General features: G+C 36.3%; 1 protein-coding gene across 1 annotated transcript in view; it reads right to left on the bottom strand.

Moving 5' to 3' along the window:
- The window catches only part of REV3L (REV3 like, DNA directed polymerase zeta catalytic subunit), a 112,792-nt gene that overhangs the window by 33,898 nt on the left and 57,259 nt on the right, over nucleotides 1–21,635 (bottom strand). Inside the window, exons 6-16 of the mRNA XM_031611347.2 lie at nucleotides 17,439–17,533; nucleotides 16,749–16,853; nucleotides 15,736–15,820; nucleotides 15,502–15,650; nucleotides 15,076–15,204; nucleotides 13,728–13,962; nucleotides 10,422–10,561; nucleotides 3,227–7,424; nucleotides 1,875–2,857; nucleotides 1,210–1,292; nucleotides 17–142 (exon numbers count right to left, since the gene is read on the bottom strand). Of these exons, the coding sequence (XP_031467207.2) occupies nucleotides 17–142; nucleotides 1,210–1,292; nucleotides 1,875–2,857; nucleotides 3,227–7,424; nucleotides 10,422–10,561; nucleotides 13,728–13,962; nucleotides 15,076–15,204; nucleotides 15,502–15,650; nucleotides 15,736–15,820; nucleotides 16,749–16,853; nucleotides 17,439–17,533 (6,328 nt within the window). The remainder of the gene's footprint in view (nucleotides 1–16; nucleotides 143–1,209; nucleotides 1,293–1,874; nucleotides 2,858–3,226; nucleotides 7,425–10,421; nucleotides 10,562–13,727; nucleotides 13,963–15,075; nucleotides 15,205–15,501; nucleotides 15,651–15,735; nucleotides 15,821–16,748; nucleotides 16,854–17,438; nucleotides 17,534–21,635) is intronic.

Raw genomic sequence — 21,635 nt, 5'->3', positions numbered from 1 at the left:
TATAACAGTAAGTTACCTCATGTAAAGATTTTGCTTCTTGCAGGTTTTGCACACTGACTTTAAAACCATACGTGTTGTTTAAAGATGGTCCTTCAATCTGAGAAGTCTCTCTCTTAGGAGCACCAAGGGCAGCAAACTGATTCTATTGAACAATAACAAAAAAACCAACACTCACATGCAAATACTGAAAAAACTAGAGGTAGTTAAATTAACACACAGTGTTGCCAAAATTAAATGAAAATTTACCAATAAAAGTGTAAATGCTACAGTGTAACTACTAAAGGTAAGCTTTCACTATCTTGCTATTTTTTCAGCAGGAAAACTACAACTGGAATAATTTTAATGAAACCTCATAGTAAAGCAAAAGGCAATTTAAAATGCCTTAAAATACATATAAAAATCATATTGGCTCTCTTAGAAGGGTGAAGACAAGGAAACCAACAACTCTCTGTTTGCTCTTGACCAACAATTCATCACAATACCCTGCATCACTTACTACTTTGTAAAGGTGCTAAATCAAGGGTACACTTACCCACTTGAACTGGGTGAATACCAATATGTTAAGAACAAAGAAGATTATTGAGTCAAATCCATGACACACCTATTCAATTGCTCTGTTTCCAATAAGGGAGCAGAAATACTCTTTATAGAAAACATGAGTGATCAAATTCACACCATCAGTTTCCTTTCTACTCTCTCAGCATATTAGTGCCATTTACAGATCATTTATGTTTTCAGACAATGCCTAAGACATTGTCTGAAAACCAACATATACACATAAAGAGACATAAATAAATACGTTTATATATATCCAAGGCAAATAGCAACAGGACTTTAAAAAGTATGCTGTAACCTAAACAGCAACACAACATTCTTAGATGGTCTCTTATTGTTTCATTACCCTAAAATAGACAACACACTGTCAAAATCCATTTTTTTTTTTTCCTGCAAGTTAAACTGACTTCTTCCTAACTTTGAGTGGATACTGACTCTGCAGGAATCGCACTCTACCATTTTAAATACATTTTTCAGATCTTAATAGCAAAAGAAAGAAATAAAACCAACATAGAATAAATCTTAAAAACAAAGTTCCAAAAGAAAACACATGTTAGAGCTATCTGCTCAAGAGAAAGATTATTAGTGAGAAAGAAAATGGAAATATAAGTGTAACATAACAAAAACAAACCTGTACATAAAATTTTTATTTACCTTCATTTGTGTGGTTAGAAGTACTCTTCGAAGACCATCAGGATTAATTCCTCTCTTATGACACAGTTTCTGGGCTTTTGGTTCTATAAACATATAGGAGCAAAAAACTGTTTAGCCTCGGTAATATTGTCCAAACATTAAGCAATATGCTGCAATCAATGAGGTGTTTGTTTTAACATCATCAAAAGATATTTATATGTAAACAAAATTAACATTATTCTCTCTCCAACCAAGGCAGAATGATCACAATTTGATATCTGTGGACGTTTAGAAATGCACAATACAAGGCCAATCATTTACCAAATCTTACATCATTATTTTGAATATTGCAAAGTTATTTACACTGCACTATGTTTGGAATATAATTTATTAATGGCAATATAACCAACAAAATTTTGAAGTTCTCCAAATAAGTTACACACTTTTAAGTTTTTAACTAGCACTTCATAATTCAGACAATGTCAGGAAGCACAAAGTTGATCTGTTTTTCAACTTCTGTCATAATTAAATAGTCACTTAAACAGTAACGTGCAGGCCTCTTCCTTTTCAAAAGTGGTTTAAATATAATTTTGTGAGGGTGAAGGAATTTTCTCAACATGTCAAAAGAATTATATCATATTCAGGAATGCTTTTTGTGTATCATTAAGATCACTTAATGGATTTACCTGTTGATAAAGGAGTAAACCCAAGAACTTCATGAATTCCATCGTGACTTTTTCTCTGTGTGATGGGTGTACTATGTAAGCAAATGGATTCAGAGTTTCCAGGATTTACACTAAGTAGAAGTGGAGATGTGTCAAAGGCTATCTTAATGTCCTCTTGGGTGGACGGAGAATTTTGTGTGCTTCCAACAGGCGCTACTTTATTTTCTTCGACAGAAGACAAAATAACATCCTGACTTTTCCACTCTGCATCTTCTAAATTGGACTGCTTGGGATCTGGAGATGCTACTTGTTGCCAAGGTGGAAGCACCGGAGAATCTGGTGAACTGTAACTGACATAATAGTCTTCTTCCTCCTCTTCCTTATCACATTCTAGAGCTGAAGCGGTAAGTGTCTTGCTTTCAGATGTAATTTCATTCGAGTCTATGTCACTTTTAATATTTATAGAAGCTCCCACAGCACTTACAGACTTGTCATAGGTTTCCTTGGTTTGTGCTTTTGTAGAATCTGCCACAGAAGCGGGAGAGTCCTTTGTAGGCACTATATGTCTTCCACTTTCCAGGCTTGACAAATTTAAATCTTTAGCTGCTTTTGCTATGTCTATAGATTTCTCTCCAGACAATACTGTGGAGCTGAAATTCTCAGCTGCCTTTTCCAGCTCAGCAGGATGATTCTTAGGCAATTTCTTGAAATGTTCATACTCTTCTTTGGCATGAAGCCATATCTGAACTTGTTGCTGGCTTGGAGCACACTTGCATGGCATTATAACAATTTTTTTGTCTTTGCTAGTTTTATGGCTATTACCTTCTCTTTTGTTAGCAGCAAAGTGACCATAACGGGGAGGTGACCCTGGTCTAGGACCTTCAGTCATTGCTGAAAATGCAGTCTTCCAGAGTCGTAGCCCTTCTAATGAAAAGTCTCCCTCAAACTCAAGCAGGTCATTTGGAAGCCTAGTTTCTACAGTGAGAAGCCGTCCTCCAATCTCCCTGAAAAGAAAATAGTTTGAATCATTGCTTTGCTCTAAACTACACAGCACAGGCAGTTTTTGAGACTATACACTAGCAGAGTTCAGCTAACTAGTCTTCTCACAATACAATTCCTGTGGGCAGTATCCATCTTTTACAAAGCAAGCAGGCATATTTTCACTAATATCAAGCAATAAAAAAAGAAAGTGTCATGAATGAAAAAGGGTGTTTGCAGAGGAAATATAGCAATTTTCAACTTCAAATGTACATGTAACAGATGGAATCTTTCATGCAGCTGTGTCACATAACAGCAAAAAATTGTTTACAGGAATAAATTAAACTTAATATAATTACAAGCATATGTAGATAGAAATGCCTTTAAGACAGTACCTTGGCTTTTCTGGAGCATCAGAAGGATTACTGCAAAATGGTTCCTGATAAACTGTTTCTGTGAGATCATGATCCAGTAAAGTTGCCATGATTTCTTCACGACTGGGTGGGGACATAAGTGGCTTAAGAATGTGAGCCGTACGAGGTGTAAAACTTCCATTTTTTGACTGTGAGGGAGAACTGGTGGATCTTGGTGAACTATCTGGAGTTGGAGTTAATGCTTCGTTGTTTCTTGAAACATATAAGTCTAAATCCACAGAAGCTGCATCTATGAGTTCACCATCAGGAGAAGACAGTACAGATGTAAAAGAGGTATTAACTGAATCAAGTGGTTGACAGGGTTCAAAAGTGGTTTCTTTTCTAATGTGGCTTTGAATCCAGTCTGAACTGGTTGGCTGAGGAAGGTTAAGAAATCTCTCTTTATTTACTGTATTTCTAGTCAATTTAAATTTTTCATTTAGGCAGACCTCTGTCTCTTGCATACAAGAGGTATCAATAGAGTTAGATCTAGAAGTTGAGGGATGAACGTTTTTCCTCCGTTGGCTATGACAGTGGTTCTCATTACTATCCAGGGAGGTTTTCTCAAAAAGCTCAGGGCTCAGAGAACCAGGTCTTATCCACTTACTTGTGCTTGAAGAATGCTGTTTTTCTTCATCAGTTTTTTGGTCATTACGACATAGAAAGTCATTTTCTGTTGTTTGTACAGAACCAAGATCTTGAACTGCATCACTCAGAAATTTTTGGGGCAAATTTTGATCTGCTGGGACAAACTGGCTTGCAGAGTAAAAACTGCAAAATCCAGTTTGCCCTATAGTATTAATATCAAAGTTGTAATTGTGGTCTGGAGATAAGCTGTCTTCAAGAGAGTAACAGCTTTCAAAACCAGGGTCTGAAAAAAATATAGGGCTATCATCAGACACAGAATGATCAACACGACTAGTGACCTGTTGGCTTAAAGACTCCATTTTTGAAAGTTTTGGTGTTTTTTCTTTAGGTTTTGTATTCCTGGGAGCACGTGGTTTTCTAGGTGTGGCTGACCGTGACCTTTTGATTGCTTTGTTCTGTTCAAGAGGGCACGGGGTACCTCTGCTCTGCTGTGTTTTAACTGGTACTGGCTCTTGTGTAACATTTGCATTCTGAGCTTTCTGTTGCCTCTTCTGGAGCAACTCTTTCAAAACAGCCAGGCCAGACTGTCCTTCACTGAATGCTGATGGGGCCACTATAGTCCTGTTCTTATACTGGGAAATGGGTTTTGGTTGCGTGGTTGTTTCTGACAGAGACTTCTGTTTTACTGGTTCAGGTTTAAAATGTGACATTTCCAAAAGAAATCCTTTCTGTTTTTGATCCCAATTTAGTTGTTTCACTGGACTCTTCAAAGAGGTTACGAAACAGTTTTTAGGCAACTGAAGAGGCCCTGGACTTTCCTCAGATAACTTAAGAACAGAAGAAGAAGGATCAGAATGCTTGGATGCCTCTGGTATACAAAAAATCTGCTGTTGATTACTATCTTTACAATGCAAATAGCTAGTGGAATGCAACTGATCCATCTTTGTTGAGTCCGAAGACTCACGAGCTTCACCTAATTTCCCAGCTGATGGTAAATATCTGTTTTGCAAATTTTTTATCTCTTCTGCTTTTACAAAGGTCTTATCTTTAGAGATGCACACATTCTGTGTTACCTGAGTTGAGTGATTAGATGAGTCGAATATGTTTTTAATGAGAGCAGATTCCTTCATTCTAAATACAGTACTTTGAGTCCTGGGCCTTTGAGAGCTCACTTTCAGTCCTTCTTTTCCGGATGCCACAGGAGTTGATGTGAAAGATGAATGAGGGTTTTCTCGTGGAGCAGGCAAACACTGTGCATCTAAAGGTTTATCAAGTTCCATCAATGAATGAAAACAGTCTGATGAATTACCTTGTGTATCAGCTGCTGAGGGGAACGGTGCTGATGGCAGATACCCTGCTGTAAAGCCAGGAAGAGGACCATCTCTCCGATGATGAAGTGGCTGTGAGTTGTAAGACATCTCAGGCAGATCTTGATGTTTCAGCACAAACTTCACTTCTGTGGTAGAGTGATTATTTCCTTTTTCATCTTTAAATACCATGCGTTTTCTTGAGGACATTTTTTCTGTTGTTTTCTGTCTTTGTTTTGTTCTAGGCTTCTTCTTTCCATCCTCTGCTGTTTTATCACTCTGATTCATCTTTTTCTTTTTCTTGGTAGATACAGTGGGGCTAGCAAATTTCTTTTTACATTTCTTAACCTGAGTTTTTGCTCGACTATTTTTTCCTACGTTAGAATTAACAGTCCTGTTGTGGTACATATTACCCCTACTATGTAAAGCTTCTCTGTCCAGGTTGGTCAAAATTTCTTCTGCTTTTGGATCAGTGGGAGACCAGCAGCGAGGTGGCGATGTGTTTACTGGGCTTGTGCTTCTCTCAGAAAGAAAACCTAATTTAGACATAACATCACTATAGTTATAGTCACAGTCTTCAGCTTCAGCATTATAGGATGGTGAAGGAGGAGAAAGAATTGTGTGAGTCCTTTTCCTGAAAGATAAAGTTCTTTTAATATTATTTTTACTACCTGTTCTTTGCAGTTTTCCAGCTTTTTTCTTGGTTGACTTATGTTTTGCTTTTCTTTTGTGACTTTTCTTTGGCGTTAGTGGATAAATAGGATATTTGGTTGCAGGAGAGTCAGGAACTTTTGGCCAAAAGTCTTTTAAAGGTGCAAGCTTTCTATATAAATTCATCTTTTCTTCTGTGAGTACCACTCTTTCCTCACTAGAATCTACTTTCCCTAGTTTAACAAGCATATTTTTTCTCCCTCTAAATCTATTGATGATAATATATTTAATAATAACAGGTGGCAGTTTTTTAGAAAGTCTTCTACGTTTTCGAGACTTCTGAGACCCATCCAAACTTTCAACACTTTCTATTGGTTGAGGTAGATTAATTTTTGAGTTGTGTGCGACAAAGCTTGATTCACTGTCTTCAGTCTCATAATTTACCTTTCGTTTAGTTCGAAGTGTGTATTTATTCCCACATAATCCAAATGACTGCTCAGTTTCAAGAGATCCATCTCCAATTTGGCAGTCAGTACAATGAGCAGTACTTGTAGGCATTTTGTTTTCAAAAGCCTCAAGAGGAACTTGGACTAAGTCACTAGGTAAAGCACTATCCTTATCAGGAATATTACTACAAGCATTACCTTGTGTATAGCAGCTTTCCTTCACTGATACAACATCACTTACAGTTGCAGGCTCCTGATGATTGATAAAACTATATTTCTTTTTATTCAGCTTCAACCTGGACTGTTTGCTGCCTTGCTGTAATTTATATGTCACAGGAGCTAACTTTTGTGGTCGGCTAAGACAGTTCGAAAGAACAACACTAGGAAAGAACATATAATGTGCTGCTTGTTGACTGAGACTTGGCTTTTCTGCCTTATGCTCCTGAAATTCTTCATACCTAATTTTAAGCTTATTAAGGCCACCTTCATCAGTGTTATTTTCAAGTGAATGTACAACAGTTCGACTGCCTCCTGAACAAGACACCAATTCACAATTTTCTGTAACTGTTGCTGGAAAAAAACTATTTATACTTGCGCTGCTGGCTTTTTCATTTAGTTCAGAGGATATTTTACCTTTGGAGTGGCCAGAGTGGCTCAAATCAGAAAAGTTAAAAGAGTTTTTATTCAATATGCTGTCACCAATGTGGCGGCCCACGTGCATAAAAGAGACCTCTTTCTCAGTCTTTCTAATGCTAGTATACTTCCTGCTAGGTATCTGTCTGTTCACTGATGAAATATCATCTTCATACTCAAAAATATTATTTTCACATGAAGGAACTGGAAGAGTATCTTTCTTGTTACTCTCTTTATGTGAGTTTTCTGCATGGGTACTATTGCTGAATGATGTTGGGTACTTTGCTGTGTAAGTGCTTTCTTTTGTAAGAGAATGAACTGAAAGTTCCGGTCTTGTTTCTGTGTTTGGTTGCGAGAGGTCTTCTACTAAATCTTCATTATTCAAAACGTGGTTAGAAAGGGCACTTGTGTGTTTACACTGAAAAGTAATTTTAGCAGAAGATGGGGGTTCTAGTGTAGCAGCATCTTTGTGAAAGATTGAGGTCTTTACAGACATTTTGCTTGTTGCAATGACGGAGGAGTGAGTTCGAGAACTTTCATTATTCAAAGGATTGTCTGAAATGGAAGACAAGCAATTTTACTCTAGTTTTCCTGTAAAAAAGAATAACTAAGCTATTAATAATTGTAATGATATTGAAAGCCCTCCCATAACAGAAACCAAAACAATACTATTCTAACTCGCATTCCATTTATGATCATGACAACTACAGGCCCCAAATACATGAGTTGCTTTATCGAAATCACATATCACATCATTAATACATTTGTGTCTCAAGATATTCTGTCAGTTACTTATAAATTATGGGCTTGAATACATTTCCTAAAGATTTCACAATGATTTGCTTAAAGAAGGCTTCTGAAATCATCTTCAGAAAGCTAAATACAAAGACATTAACTTCTAAAAAAGCTTGTATCCTGTTTTGTCCCTGAGAAGTATGAATGCTTCCTGGTTCTGAAAAAGAAAGTAACATACTTAAGATGATTTTCTCCATATAGAAAAGTAATTCCACAAAAAGGTGAAGTATGATCTACAACACAGCAACGGCTTTGTATCAACCATCCGGTGCAATAAATGTAAGACAGTTTGCTGTACTTTTAAAGCAGAGCAACTCAGCACCCATTCAGGTGTCTATATAAGGAGCTTGCCTCATTTAGTTAGATCATCCATTCATACCCATGGATTAGTATTTCCACAAAGGTCTACAACCAGCTGTGGTACTTGTCCTGTGAAGACTCGTGGTGTGATAAATAGGACTATTTCTCTCTTTCATTGGTACTTTCATCATATTTACTGCAGGATAAGGGTGTGCAGACACCTGGTAAGTAACATATTAACAACTACTTTGCATTAATTGTGTGCTTTTCTTAACCACAGTGAGCACCAAGCAACTTCAAGGAGTTTATTCCACTGCAGAGGCAGATACTACAGAGCTGAGGGCACACAGAAGTTTGTTCACGTGCCCAAACCTCTGGCTGAAATGTTGAAGGGGAACATAAGTTATGAAACGTGCTGTTTCAAGTGTGATGACTTGAAAATATGTGTTGCAAACTGTTGTATTACATGGGATATCCTTTAAGCATCCATCTTTTAAGTCTAAACCAATTTGAAGATTATCCAAGATTCATAGCGCCTTCACCTTCATAATTTATTTGTAGCTGGGTGAAAAAAATAAAAGAAAGTCTCAATCTGTTTCTAATAACATTTTCTAATGCAAACACAGAGTCACTGAGCTGTGAAACATAGCTGGGAGATGCAGCCTGTGATTCTTTGGGTGTAGGAGGAGGCATTCATACAAAGAACGAGGATGATAATGGAAGATGAAGAAATGGGAGTTCAGTGAAATGTCAAGTGAACATTTGGAAGATATCCGAATATTCAGATAAGAAAATTGCAAAAATATTTATAAATCAGTCAGATGTTATGGACACTGAGATTCGTGTGTGGATAACAGTCTTTTTTTTTACATTCAGATGACCTAGACTGAGATCTGTTTTGAATATCTCCTCTTTTAAGAAGGGTATGCAGTAGAAGTTATTTTATGTTTCATTAAATGAGAACAAATAAACCTATTTTAAGCGGGCTTTCTTTTTCTTCATGAGAGTATTCAAAATATTTGAAATATTCTACAGTTTATACAGTTATACAGGATACAGTCTTATTAGCCAGAAGCATCCCTTTTTACAGGATGTTACAATATACTGCAAATAAGGAAATTACAATTCTGTATTTTGCAGAAAGTCATAGGAGTAGTACATCAAGTAATGTATTAACCTTACCATTTATACCTACAAAAGCAAAGGATAAAAAAAACTACACTTGAAACAGCAATTGTGAAAGAATGGTTCTGGTTGTCAATGTAATAAGATTCATATAGTTCATTTTCTTCAATATGGAATTGTTCATATTAAGACATATGTGTTTTATATACTGATATATGATGCTTGTTACTTTGTCAAATAGCTACAAGAGAAACTAACTAATACATAGCTAGTAATAGATTACATTCCTTACCCTAAGAGCAAATGCAGCAATAGGAAATTAGGTATATGTATGAGCACCAACAAGATTTTTACATTACCCTGTTTTTACTATGGATTAAGAAAAAAATTCTGTACAAAAATGATGCTAATCACAATTTAAAATTTTAAAGGTGTTCAAGCATGACTAATACGATGTCTTTTAATCAAAGGACAGCAATTACTGTTGATTAGACCAAGAACAAAAATGAATTTAATGCTGCGAAAATTCAGGATACAGACATATTTCCCCTTCCTCCACAATGGGTTCTGTATATTTTTCATTGTTTTGCTCTGAATTTTATAAATTCTGAAACTATGCAGCTTGTCTAATGGAACAAGTAACAACATTCACGTATTTGCCAAACCTCAAAATGTGCATTCTATTAACCATGGTTATTTCAAACAGAGACAGAGGGTTAGAGAGATAGTAAAATATATCTCTGAAGATTAATTTATTTTTATAGATCTTTGAAAGGCAGTTTTTTTCTGCAGTAGTCTTCTACTGCATAATTTTAAGTCATGTTATCCCAGAATGTGAACAAGCAACCTGCAGAATGAGACAGAGACTCAAAGGCTCTACATATTTTAGCATGGGTGGTGTATATTTGCAAAGAAAAGTTAACCATCTAAATTTACACAATCTACTGTTTACAACAAAATCATAGCAGGATAAATGGTCCTACAGAATCTTTAATTTCAGCACCATATTTGCATAACAAATCATAACAGAAAAATACCCCTTGCAACAAAGAATTTATCCACAGAACTAATTAAATGATACTCTTTTTTGAATCATTGATGCAATAGGAAATAAAGATCCTGGTAATTCACTGTGGGTGTTGAGATTAAAATATTGTTTACTTTTAAGGAAGATGGTAAAGGCCTGCTTCTGAAATCCATTGAAAATAATTCCTCCCAGCTGAGACAAGAATCAAAGACATTCAGTATATCCAAGAATTAGCAAATTGATCTGAAGTTAAACTATGATTCAGGTAGCAATTCAACTCAAAAGCTGTTTTTCTGTTTACTTACCACCATTTTCATCTGCAGTCCCATCTAGCTGAGGTATAGAGAGATTAGTTAGGAGCATATTGCTACCACTCCACTCCATTTCTTCCTCTGAAGACGAATCCTCTTCTGTTGAACTTCGATGCATATTTTTGCCAACTGACCTACAGAAAATGAAGGAATCAACTAATGCAGAAAATACCAATAGAAAATAGGTAAATACCTTTAGCCATATGAGGCTAAAAGGCTGTGTAACTTGGGTGAGCAAAGTGAAATAAAAAATGTGCTATATTTCTTACTAGGAAACTCAGACTATCATTATTACTTTAACAAGCAAGAAAAGTAGTCAAACATCTAACATCTATAGGGAAGAACAGCAGGATTTACTAGTTTAAGAAGTTAGAGAAGGCATTTAGATGCTTAAATTTCATAGAATCAATAAGGTTGGAAAAGACCTCTTAGATCATCAAAGTCCAACTGTATACCAACCATTAATGTTGCCCACTAAACCATGTTCCAATTTCACTGAAATTTAATTTAATTCCTTGAAATTTGGGGACTAAACCAACTACACAACATGCTTTTAGTTTAGCTGTAGGAAAACCATGGGGGACAGCCATAGGAAACAAAAGTGAACCTGAGTGTGCAACATACATCTCTAGCAAAGGTGGATAGCTGCACCCTGGACTGTGACTGCAAGACTGTTGACAGTATTAGCAGCTGTGCGGCTGCATCTGGAGAAATGTGCTCAGTTTTAGGCTCAGGGTAGACACCAATAAAACTGGAGCAAATCCAGCTGAGGGCCACCAAGGTGACTTGGGGCAGGAGCACATGATAAACAAGTGCTGATCCAAAAAGTAAGGTCTCCTACTTTATTATGTTGGCTCACAACATCAGAGGCAGATACTGGTGGTATGTTCCTGTTCGACAGATGGCAGCAGAGGGGCAGTCTGAAAGAATGGCATATGACATGGAAGTATGAATGAAGCAAATGTGTGTAATTGAATTACTCCATATGGAAAATTTGTACCTACTGACATTCATCAATGTTTGTTGAGCATTTATGGAGACCAAGCAGTGGATATGAGTACAGTGAGGCAGTGGGTGGTGTGTTTCTATAATTCCACTGTCATAGCAGCTGTGAAATGGCAGGTCGCCTCTGCTGGTGTGTATTTTTATGAGTGTGGCATACAGGTTCTTGTTCATCACTAGCAAAAAATCATGGCTAACGGAGGTGACTATGTTAAAAATTAGTGTTTTGTAACTGAGAATTTCTCTATCAAATAGTCTTGTTGTGCTCTTTGAAGCTGTTGTAGTTTCCATGGAAATAAATAGGAGGCATTACTTCTTGAGTGACCCACATGTAAAGAAGGAGGAGGGTAAGGAAACAGGATTTGCTCAGCCTTGAGAAAAAACTATGATCTTGTTGCACTCATGAAATACTCAATGGGCAGATAAAAAGAAGAAATCAGATTCAGATGTCCATGGTGGCATGAAAGGGGAAAAAGGACAGAAGACTGCTTTGGGAAATGTTACGTACAAGGGAAACATTCTTGATGATGAGGATGTTCAAATACTGGAACATGTCCATAAAGACTATGCAATCTCTGGTCTTAGAAATACTCCTAACTTGTCCAGCACCTTAACTCATCCTAGGCAACTGATCTAGTCAAAACTGTTTTGATCAAGGCAACATTTAGATGTTTCTTCCACCCTTGATTATGCTCTGATTCTGTGCACAAAGCAAATCTTTGTCAACATCAGTAAACCAAGTCAGGCTTGAGATGACTTCTGCAAAGAACAACTTGAATCAGTTGGCATTCAAGCCTAGCATTTAGATTCCAGGAAATTTTGTCTGACGCAGCATAAGACTGCCATATGGCTTTTCAAGAACCAGTTCATGCCTCACTGAACTTTTTTTCTCCCAGTAGTAATCAAACCCAAGCTATCTAATTCAGTCACTAGGGTACTGTTACACCCTGACATTTTTTGTGCAACCTATTATCTCAGTATATTATTTGATATAAGGCAAGATTGCTGGATTCTCAATGACAGAAGAGTGATAGAATGTACGCATTAGAAAGCAGTACAAATAGAAGGAACCATGAACAGAATTGGATCACATCCATCGTGAAACTCCAGCTGGCTCCCTGTGCATGATCAGAATTGTGCAGGGGACAGAGCTACCCATGCTCTCTTCTGAAGTCAGTCCAAATTCTGAAAGGATCACAAGTGGACCTGCAGAGATTTCCATGGAGTAACACCTGTTAGGTACTCCATAGTGCTTTCTGTCTGAGATGACTATGTAGGCATACATGACCAAGTTACTCATGAGCCAGCTAATCAAGTCTGATGAGATTTAAGTTGGATTTAAGTTAATTCATTCAGGATCCTACTTGACTTCAGAAATTGTACCGTTATGCCCATACAGAGCTGCACCCAAGCTAATAAATGCTGCAAGATGTAGACTAGTTTTACAAAGTAACTGCTACAAAGATCAATATTAAGCATTTTAGATGGAAAGTCCAACTTCCCTGACTACTGTGACAGGAAAAATTTAAAAATAAAATCAAAAGTTGCTTTAGAAATGAAGTATCTCTGGAACTAGGAAACTAATGATCTAACTTCTGATTCTATTACAACCTCTCTTGCTCTCTGAATCATATTATAATTATAATTTCTGATATTAAAAAAAATCAAAATGTTATATCTGTTAAGTCCCTCATCTTTCAAATAGAGTTATAAATACCAGAAGGTCTGCCCAAAAAGCAAGGGTGAAGAAAAACTGGATATAGCTTCTTGCAAAACCCATCAATGCAGACTGTACAAAAAGTCATTACAACCTGAGAAGAATTCAATAATCTTAACCTTAAAAATATTAAGTCTGCAACCTTTAGCAGTGCAGCAAAGAGAAAAGCATTCACGTTTTAACCTAAGCTTTGAGCATGGAAACTAATGGGTGCTTTTCTCAGGCTTTCGTGTCAGTCTTCACAAGAATATTTCTTAAACATTTGCTTCAGTGAAAGTTGTACATGCAGTATATGAGATTATTTTGTGCTATATCCATAGGTATTACTTTAAAAAGAATTTACTATTACAATTTTCATATCCAGACTTGTAGGAAAAAATTTTTTCCTCAAACACTAAATTAGAAGCTTAGGTCTAAACAAACTTAAACATTTCATTTACATCCACATATAAAACTAACAAGCTGCAGCACCAGCTGATTTTTCCAGTGCTGTTAAAAGAGACTCCTCTACAAATCACTTTAGCACACCTTAATATGAGGGTGAAAGAAGAAAGATTAAGTAAAGAAAATCACATATATACCTTCTTTTTGGCCCGGGCTCTTCTATGCTACTGTCCCATCTTTGGGACATTATCAAGCTAAGTTCCATTTCTTCTTTCTCACACTGTGGCTCATTTTCTTCATCATCACTGTTTTGAGAATTTCGACAGCTTCCAAGAGAACGATGGTGAGAGAGTGCTTTGTGATGCTCCATCTGATATCCATCACTCTCCAAACCAGCCAACACGTCAATCATGGCCTCATCAGCACTGTCCACTGCAGAAAGAGCCCACACAGATGAAGTTTGTATTTTGTGCTTTTTGTCAACCACTACTTATAATCTGCTTGTAAAACAAAACCCTGACCATTCAAAAATCTACTAATTTGCTACTACTCAAAGCAAGGTAAGTTAGAGAAACAAAGCTCTTTCCATGCTTCTTTTTTTTACAATTTTATCCTTATTTTGCAAGTTGTTTTTCTACAATATAACAACCTTTTTTTGAAATTATTTTTATTTCTTCCCTCCCATTCTAAATGTAGTAGATTTAGTGGAAGCACTTCTCCCTGCCTCCACCCTCCCATACCTCCTCAAATTCAGTCTCACTCTCCCCTAATATATTCACACTATGCATGTATCTGAAGTATTGGAGGCAAGTGGTTTCTCAGTATTTTTCCCTTCCACACTTTGTAGCACCAGCTTCTTATGCTTATACTATTTTATCTATCTTCTTATATAAAGTATGTGTTTTTTGTCTCCTCTACAGACCTTCCTCTACTTGAACTATTTCTACCTGAAGTAACTTTCCATTCCATTTGGCAAGTTATTGTTTTTCCCTCATGCCACCCATATTTGTTTGCTGTCAGAGTCTCTCTCCATCTCTTTAATATTTTATTCTTCTTGCTTCTTTGCCTTCAACCACTCTTTTGTATCCATGCATTTTGTGAAATATTTCTTCTTGCAGTTTGTCATTATCAGCCTATGATATATCTAAATAGCTGAACTTCTAGAAGTAGCTCATGAGCATGTTCTCAGAAGACATGGATAGAATAGCACTGACAGACAGCCAAAATCCTGTTTAGTCTAATGGTTTTTGTACTACAGCCCAAAAGCATAAGGAAGAGTAACATCCCACAGGAGACTAAGCTCACCTGTCAAGAGGACTGGTTACTGAACCAGTAAAAGATGCAACTTCTACAAATACACTGTCCTGGTGAAATTATTGGAAAATAAGGTGTTTTTGCAGTAGCAGTGCAAGAGGTAAAGCTGTAATTTGCTTGAAAACTCTCTGAGGTAACTAAGTTTCTCTCATGATCAGTAGTGTAAGTTAGCACAACAAACTGTGGAAAAATAAAACTGCTAAAAAGAAAAGCCATTCTGGTAATACTTACAAAAAACTGTAGTCTGACTCAGTTTTTGAGACAAACGATGAAAGCTCTGACTATTCTCCACAATGTTTAAAATTGCTTCTTCATTAATAAGTGCTTCCTCTTCTTTATCTGTATGCATCCTATTGGATTCTTTAACAGAAGATCAAAAAGAGAAGGATAAAGCTTCAAAGAGTCACAGACATCAATACATTATGAAAGAAAAGCAGTTTAAATGGATTTTATTTTCAATTATGTTTCTGTTATTTGTTACAGAAATTCTAAAAAGGCTTACTCTAACAAATAAGGCAATAAAGGCAAAAACTAGCCTTCATTTTTTCTAAAAGAGACAAACAGATCTTACTTGGCTTAGTTCTGCTGATAGTAAGTACAACCAAAGCACAACAGACATTTACACTTAAGCAATTATAAGCTATTAAAAATACTCACCTTTGTTCACCTTTTTATCTTCATGCACTTCTACCATATTCGCTGGCGTACACTGAAAGGTTTCTGGAGAAAGTACCTCAGAATGTAGTGTTAGCTCAGCAGAAAACTCCTCTGATCCATTACTGTAGTCCACTGATCCTGACAACGTTCTAGTTAATTGAAAACCAATTTTTAAATGCGTATTTAAGGTCTGCTCAAAATATTATTGTTTATGGCAAATGGCTAAACACTTACACAGAGAAATCATTTTGCTTGAGGATTTCTTTAAGTCTCTTCTGAAAATACTTTTCACTCTCTGTTGCTGGCACAAATCCACGGTCTTTAAAATTAAAACAAATATTTGTTATTCACTTCTACTTGGACCTATCAACACAGAGAGCAAATTACTAATTCTTTTAGGAGATGGCTCAAAGTGGATGTGTCCACTAAGTGCCAAATTTGAGGACTGATTTTTCAAGCGTATTTAAACACTTTAAAATACTCCACACTCCCACTGATCTCATTTTCATTTCTGAGTATCAATGGCATTTAAAATCATGCTGCAATTACATCCAAGTGAGCATTCAAGAAAAGACTATTTAATCAGTGAACAATTTTGAAAATCCTGGTTTATGCAGCCTGAATAGCATTACACAGAAAAAAAAAAAAAATTACAGTAAGAAAGCAGTTTGCCTAAGCCTGGAACACACCTCTTTCCTTCTTGCAATCTTCTGACTTGCTTGCCAAATATCATTCATATTTTAAAAGAAACAGACCTAGGTTCTACAGAGAATAGCCTTATTCAATATGCAATTAATCTGCATAGCAGTCTTTCCTGTGTAATGAATTTTACATAAAAATAAGGGATTTCTCTATCCTATATAATTTTCATTTAACATCATCTTAGCTTTAATTCAAAGGAACTGGTCTTATGCATAAATATCATAGGAAGCTTCAGGATAAGAGATTTAATTTTGCTAGTATTTAAACATTTAAATATTTTTCGTCACATAATATGAAATCTTAACTGTCATTATCATTCACTCAGCCTACCATATTCTGCAGCAAATGGAATGCAATGTTTTGTATCTTACTTTTCATATGGAATACATGTACTGGTAAATCAGTAAGCTTAGAAATGTGAAAGAGTACATCTAAGAAATCCTGAAATTTGATACACCCATTTCATTTCTACCTTCTGCTTGTTTCCCATTCAAAGATTTTGAAAAATAGCTGCACAATTTTTGTTTTTTTTTGTTTGTTTTTACCTTGAGAATCTGGTGTCTTAATCTGAGAAGATTCACATTTCTCTCTCCGTCTCTGCTTTTCATCTTCCCATATAGCTTGCAAACCAGGGTTTCTGCCAATCTGGGCTAAAAGTACACAATAATACATGAAGGGAAGTCTGTCAGCATGACATAATACATTCTTTCCCCATATTAAAAAACAAACAAACAAACAATAAAAAACCTACTAACACACATCTTCAACTCTTGTCATTCTAACCCCTCATTATTTTTTACTGCAATTCTTGCCTTACTGAAGGATTCATTCTTAGGTAAAAGCTATGGCATACAATTCCTATTTGTTTTCTAGATTTTTAACTGGTCTTTTCACCAAGTCTGTATATGCATGCCTATATGCATGAATACATATACACATATACTTGATGGTGGCTTTTTACATGTAGATTTGAAGCCTTCTGTAATGTATTAGCAATAGTCTTTTCTTTCTTACTGCTCAGAAATATAAACTGTTCTCAAAATATGCTTTCTTCCAGAGTTTATTCCATTTGTTTATTTATTTATCTTCTCACAAACCTTAGAAATGTAGAGATTAATAGATTACTTACACTGAAATCTGGATTGTGGCTTAACTGAGCTCAAAAAGAAGACAATACAGTTGCTGTTCTAAAGTATTTTCTAAAGTATTTATGTGGAAAGTTATCAATACTTCACCTTCAATATCCAGTTGATTTAAAATGTCAGCAGCTACTGCATCCACCTCCAATTCACAGGTACTTTGAGGCTCAACACCTTTCAACATTAAAGAGCTATGACAACATAAACACAATAGGTTAATTTTATCAGTATGTTATTTTGAAACATGCATAATCACTGTTTTCCAACTGCACTAACATCAGGAGGGATAAGAGAATGAATACAGAATTACCACTTCTCATCTTCTTCTACGAAGTCTTCAATTAATGATCATATCCAAACCTAATTAGTTGACATAATTTGATTTTTCAGTTTAAAGGGTTTTCTTTTGGTGGGAAGAAGAGAAAGAATTGGTAAACAATTCTAAATACTACAGCATTTATCATAATGTTCTCCCTATCAAACACAATATGAAACGTTCTGTAGAACTCTCAACCAGTAGGACCATCTGTGGGTATGATCTTATATCCAGAAGAAATAGGAGCAAAAACTTTCCTTTTTCATTCAACAACAACAGCAACAACAAAAACAGAAAGGGCAAAAAATGTATTTTTCAGAAAATACTTTTTTTTTTTCTCTTCGCCTTCCCCCAAGGGTGCTTGGGGAAAGACTGATAAAACATAAAACGAGGTATTAGGCAGATTCAAGCTTGTTTTGTGACAACCTATCATCATCCTTTTAAGGGACAGATCTGCTAAGGTCAGTGGCCTTCCACTTGCTGCTATCAATGAACTAATTTTAAGGAGTGCATGGAGGAGTCTAAGAAAGAAACTTTCTCTAAGGATTATGTGGAATTCTGTAGAAGAAGCACCTCTCCTACAAAGAAAGGCTGAGAGAGCTGGGTTTGTTTAGCCTGAAGAAGAGAAGGCTCACTGCAGCCTTAAAAGAGAGCTTGCAAAAAACCATAGATACTGACTTAAACATTCTGATAGTGATAGGATAAGAGGGAATGGTTTTAAACTAAAAGAGGAGAGATGTAAGTTATGTGTTAGATTCTTTACTCAGAGGGCAGTGAGGCACTGGCACAGCTGCCCAGAGAAGCTGTGGTGCCCCATCCCAAGAGGCACTCAAGGCCAGGTTGGGTAGGGCCCTGGGCAGCTGAGCTGGGGGTGGCCACCCTGCCCATGGCAGGGGTTTGGAACTGCATGGGTTTTAAAATCCCTTCCAACCTGAGCCATTCTAGGAAAATAGGAAAATCTTTCAAAATTTTTAGGGAAAGGTAAAAAAAAATCTCTTCAATGCTACAGAAAACTAAAATAGGCTATTATTTAACTAAAATAGACTCTTTTTAGGATTCTTTGTATACGTTATACTATCTGGTGACTCAACATTTGCATGCCTAAAAAACCTAAAACATAACAACACAGCCTCAAGAATCTCAACATAATCTTTAAAATATAATTCAACAGTATTTCCAATCCTGTCTGCACAGCTTGAATAGAAGTCACTATAGCACAAACAGCTAGCAAATGTCATATTTAAAAGCTGGGTATCTCTGACACCTTTTCTGGAAGGTAAGTGTTAAGCTATTTAAAACTCTATAAGAAATGTAAAGTTAAACTGCTTAGACATATTACTTCCGTTATACAAGCAAAATTCTGACTACTTAGAAAACAGCCCATGCAAAAGAGCTGTTTACAGTCCATGTGGTAAATGAATTACCAAATGAAAAACATTCAAAAAGTAGCCTGGCAGAAGTTGTAAAGCACTTAGATAGAATTCATTCACAACTGAAAGATACTATTTATTAACATATGGCTACCAGCCTCCCTAGTCAACATCACTGTTTCTGAGCAGTTGTAATAATTAAAAGAGTAGATCACAGAATTCCTACATCACAGCAGCTCAGTCTTTTGGCTAAAGTAGACTGCCCATGACCTAATGCACATTTAAAGGACTATCCATTGCCATCACTTCCTTTTCTTAAGGGTCACAATGTCAGCTGAGAAACAAGTCCATAATATGATCAAAATGCATTCTTTCCACATCATGTACTCTGGATGCTCATACTCAAACCATTCAGAGACTGCTTGCACTGCAGGCAACAGAACCTGCAGCAAGCTGAAACTTGCATTTTGATCACATAATCTGAAAGAGCTGCAAAACCACTGGGAAACAAGAATGAGGGAGGAGGCTGCAAGAACACTGCTGTGTCTTATGCTGGTTTGCTCATCTTAAGCAAACATTCACAGCATGTCAGGAAAATATATGAAACAGCTGTATTTCTCATAATCCCAAATCAAACCACATATCCTGAGCAGCTATAATGCTACAATTACCAGGTGAGAAGACAGCCTGAAGAAGTCAGAGTATATCCAGACTTTAGTTAGTTGAGTACACAAACTACCTTAGGTGATTAGCAGTTAATATTTCTTGAAAGACACTCAAAGTGGTCTGCTACAAACACTGCCCTATATATATATAGAAGACTAACCACTGGACTCATATTGCATTTATTCTTCAGAAATCAAGACAATGTCAATGTAATCTAAAAAAATAACAACTTGAGAATATCTTCATTAGAACAAGGTTAGAAAATAATACTTATCAAGTCCTAGTCAACCTTCTTCATAGCACCTAAGCTTTCTTTTGTAAAACAAAAAACAGAATTGTTTGCAAGGCAGAACTTGTGACACATATGTATGAAAGGCAGCTTTAAGTGAGGAGAAGCACAGAAACTGAAACATCCTATGAGAAAAAAGTTTACTCTGCTGAAAAGCAAGATAAATCAAGGTTGCAGAACAGCATATTGCCACGACTAGGCTACTACAGATGTATTTAAAAATCCTTTAAAATTCACGTTTCTACCTGCACACAAAAGTGAGACACTAAAATATAAATCCAATGTATGCAGAAAAAGCTCCAAATCAATTACTTTGAAAACAGGAAGAGGAATTAAGGAGAATGAATCTCATTTTTGAGGAAAGAAGTTTGTTGGCATTAACTGCTGTCATGATAACAAAGTAGGATGAAAGCTCTGCTCAAAGACAGTACTGAGGATTGGTTCGTCAGGTGCCAAGACACTGAATTAAAGCAAGAATTGACACAGTATTAAAAAATTATCCACTACAATTTGCTACATTCAATGTCCTCAAAAATCCTGAAGGATGGGCATCAAGGTCAGTATCTCAATTCACCAACACTAATGACAGGGTAGGGAAATGAGTTCTGTGATGACTGTCTCAGGTATTTATAATGTTAAACTGGCAGATATAAAATGAATCCCATAGACTAGCTAAAAGGTGTCATTCCACTCCACTGACAAGGACTCTACCCCTTCACATAATTATTTTGATATTCCATATTCTGTCCATGGAAGAAGAACTTTCTTCGTTTGCAGTATGTCCCAATGACTTGAATAATATACATATTTAATTAAAGACCAAATGTATACATAAAAACATGTACATTCTGACAAGTGAGAAAAGCAATTATGACAGCCAGAAATCTAGTAGAAATCTTTGACATTACATAACTGCTAGACTGTGTAATAGTGTTATTTGCCATTTCCAAATAAAATAGAGCTCAGTAGCAGATCTAGGATTTATGGAAGAAATCACTTCTCAAAAAACATCCTACCTATCATTCTGCTTTCAACACACCATGCCCAAGTGGGAGACCTGACCATGAGATTATTCCAAGTCTGATGTTTACCAGAAAGTTCCCACTGGAAACATGGAAGTGCTTCAGCTTTTATTAACAGCTACCCAAGGAATAACATAAATGTGTCTCATATGAAGAGCTCCTCTTGTTAAAGGTGTTGGATAGCACTATCAGGTTTAGGTGACTAATGTCTATTTTTAGATGGGCTTTCCATGTTCCATGTGTGCTAACACAGGCATGTATCTTACCTAAAAGCCTTGCAACATCAGAGATTCCCAGCTACTACTGCCTTCGGACATTTGCCTACATCATAACAGAACCACTCCAGAATTAGATCTAAAAAAACTGCTCCTGGCTTAGTATAGTAAACTAACAGTATCAGCAAGAGGTTAACCAACAGCAAGACAGGAGATGGATGGAATACGCTGTTCTGGAAAAGTAGTAGAGTAGTAAGGTGCTATCCAGTACTGAGGGGTGAGTTCAGCCACCAAGAAACTTTGGCACAGTTCTTAAATGTGTTTTTGAAATAAGGATTCGTCATTAGTGTTTTCTACACAACATGCTGTTACTGCTATATACAAAACTTTCAAATAATATTTTGTCTATTACCAG

Source organism: Phasianus colchicus, chromosome 2, assembly GCF_987193195.1.
Source record: "Phasianus colchicus chromosome 2, bPhaCol1.hap1.1, whole genome shotgun sequence".
NCBI lineage: Eukaryota > Metazoa > Chordata > Aves > Galliformes > Phasianidae > Phasianus > Phasianus colchicus.
The sequence above is the reverse complement of the archived record's forward strand: the minus strand, read 5'-3'. Positions and strand labels throughout refer to the sequence as shown.